We start from the raw sequence: 2,390 nt of genomic DNA, 5'->3' as shown, positions 1-2,390 counted from the left end.
GTGAAATCCTTTTTAAATATATTTTATAAAACATTAGTTAACATTGTATATTTGTGCTGCATTTAATCAGCCACACTTCGACAAAGGTCCAGAGCTTAAAAGAGAAAAAAACAGTGGATGCCATATGTGGTTCTTCTCCAGACTGTTACCACAAAGCTGAAGGCACACAGTTATAAAGGATGTCTTTGAATGCTGTATAATAAAAGTTTGCGTTCACCTGATCTTAGAAACCCAAATCTGTTTCAGCATGACGATGTCCCAGTGTACAGCTCCATGAAGGTATGGTTTACTTGGTTTGGACAAGAAGATCTTGAGTGGTCTGCTATAGAGCACTGATCGCAACACCTTTGGGATGAATTGAAACACTGACTGCACCCCAGGTCTCCACCTCACCTACATCACTATCTGACTTTACTTACTTACTTTACCTTTGTGACTGATAAACATAAATGTCCACAGGCACACTTCAAAATCTAGTGGAACATCTTCCCAGAAGAGTGGAGAGAAATATAAGAGCAAACTGGAAAAATGTGTAATGCGATGCTCAAAAATCACAAATCAGACTGATTACCAGGTGTCTGCAAATGTTTGGTAATACAATGTAGATGTTTTCTCCCAAGTTTTATCAGTAATCGTTCTTGCATCTTTAAGATTGAAAGGTTGCTTTGTGGTCATGACTGTAGACACTGTATTACCAAATCTTGGTTAAAGAATTATAGAATGAACGAACAAAAAGAACAACAAAAGTCAAAATAAAGATGAAATGAAAATAAAAAAAGAAAAACACAAATAGAAAAGTGCATTATTTTGTGGGTGCGTGTGTGTGTGTGTGTTGCATTCTCTCTCTCTCTCTCTCTCTCTCTCTCTCTCTCTCTCTCTCTCTCTCCAGTATGGCAGCCGCAAATCCGAACGATGAGCTCGGACTGTCCCAGCCTTTCATCGCGGCACGCGTTAGCTCCGCCCGTGGGTGGGGTTTCGGCATAAGCCCCGCCCCGTCTCTCCTAGATAGAGTGAGAGAGAAAGAGGGAGAGAGAAAAACGACAGAGAGAGAGAGAGAGACTGATGCTCGGTGAGCGCGAGCGCATCGGGTGCACATCAACAGGAGACTCGGACAGCGCGCGCACGCACTTCTGCGCACACACACACACGCACACACGCATATTATACGCGCGCGCTAGAAATAAGCATCAGTGCACTCAGGCAGAAGAAGAAGAAGGAGGAGGAGAAGAAGGACGGAGAAGACCACAAACTAATTTCTTCACGCAGAGGATTCATCCCAGAAGCGCACGCGGCCACGCAAGAAGATCCGCGAGAAGTTCCCTTGTGTCTGTCAGTGCGCCCCGGAGGTCACCGCCATCTCCTGGTTCCGAGCGGTTCCGAGATGATGCTGCTCATCCTGCTCCTGATTGGGCTCACGGTTCACGGTAAGCGCACCGGCTCCTTTTTTTTCCCACCACTGTCCCGCGCGCGCTCCGGGCCGGGAGCGCGCTCCGAAACCGGGCACTGAACGATCTGCTCATGAAGGATGTATGGCTGTGTTTCAAATCAAACACTCATTGTGCATGAGTTTTATATTAATTATCATCATGCATTGTTTTCATGGTGTTCTGTTCCTTCATACACACACACACACACACACACACACACACACACACACACACACACACACACACACCGGACACTGATACAATTGATATAGTATACTGCCTGCAAAAATGAGATTAGACGCTTTATTTATAGTCTTAGATCCCACTCGGATTGAATGTCTGTCTTTTTTTTTTACTTGCTTGTTGACTTTCCTTGTATGCATGATCCTCAGTTAGACTGGCAGTCATGGAAAAAGCAGAAGCTTTGATTGTGTGTGTGGCATGTGTGCATCCCTAAGAAAGTTCCATACCAACACACACATTTATTCACATTCATGATGCTGGATTGGATTAGAGTTGGCGCTGAATGTGTTTACTTCACCCTGGCATCACACCCCACTCCTTCCCAGCCCCACGGTGGAGCTCCACATAACATTGTCTGCTTTCCATCCTTCACCATCAGGTTGCTTTTGTATGGCAAGGTCTCCTAATAAACCTCAGTGCCATGTTCAGGTGGACGTCTCTGACCGAAGCTGCCTGAAAGGTCAGGGATCCCCTGCTGAGGTGTGTTCAAGAAATCTATTCCAACTGTAGGACAAAAACAGTTATCTTCTTGATAGCACCATTTTAGAGCAACCCGACCCGATATACTGTATCGAGTGTCTGAAGCTCGAGAGTTCAGACAACTCTAGACAGAGACATGTGACTTTCGAATCTCTCGCTCTCCTCTTTCTGCCGTCTGTGCCTTCTGCTCGGATACGAGAAGCTGCGTTTTTTTTTTTGTTGTTTTTACATGCCATGCAA

General features: G+C 45.2%; 1 protein-coding gene across 11 annotated transcripts in view; it reads left to right on the top strand.

Annotated features, from left to right (window-relative positions):
• The first annotated feature begins 1,012 nt into the window (after positions 1–1,012).
• The window catches only part of kirrel3b (kirre like nephrin family adhesion molecule 3b), a 227,424-nt gene continuing 226,046 nt past the window's right edge, over positions 1,013–2,390 (top strand). For 9 of the 11 annotated variants that reach the window (XM_083552362.1, XM_083552368.1, XM_083552364.1 and 6 more), the window contains exon 1: positions 1,022–1,424. In XM_083552362.1, the coding sequence (XP_083408488.1) occupies positions 1,382–1,424 (43 nt within the window). In that variant the 5' untranslated portion in view covers positions 1,022–1,381. Of the gene's footprint in view, positions 1,425–2,390 lie in introns of all 11 variants that reach the window. The other 2 variants (XM_083552370.1, XM_083552367.1) reach the window with 2 other exon arrangements.

This window comes from Silurus aristotelis, assembly GCF_946808225.1.
Source record: "Silurus aristotelis genome assembly, chromosome: 10".
Taxonomy (NCBI): Eukaryota; Metazoa; Chordata; class Actinopteri; order Siluriformes; family Siluridae; genus Silurus; species Silurus aristotelis.
The sequence above is the reverse complement of the archived record's forward strand: the minus strand, read 5'-3'. Positions and strand labels throughout refer to the sequence as shown.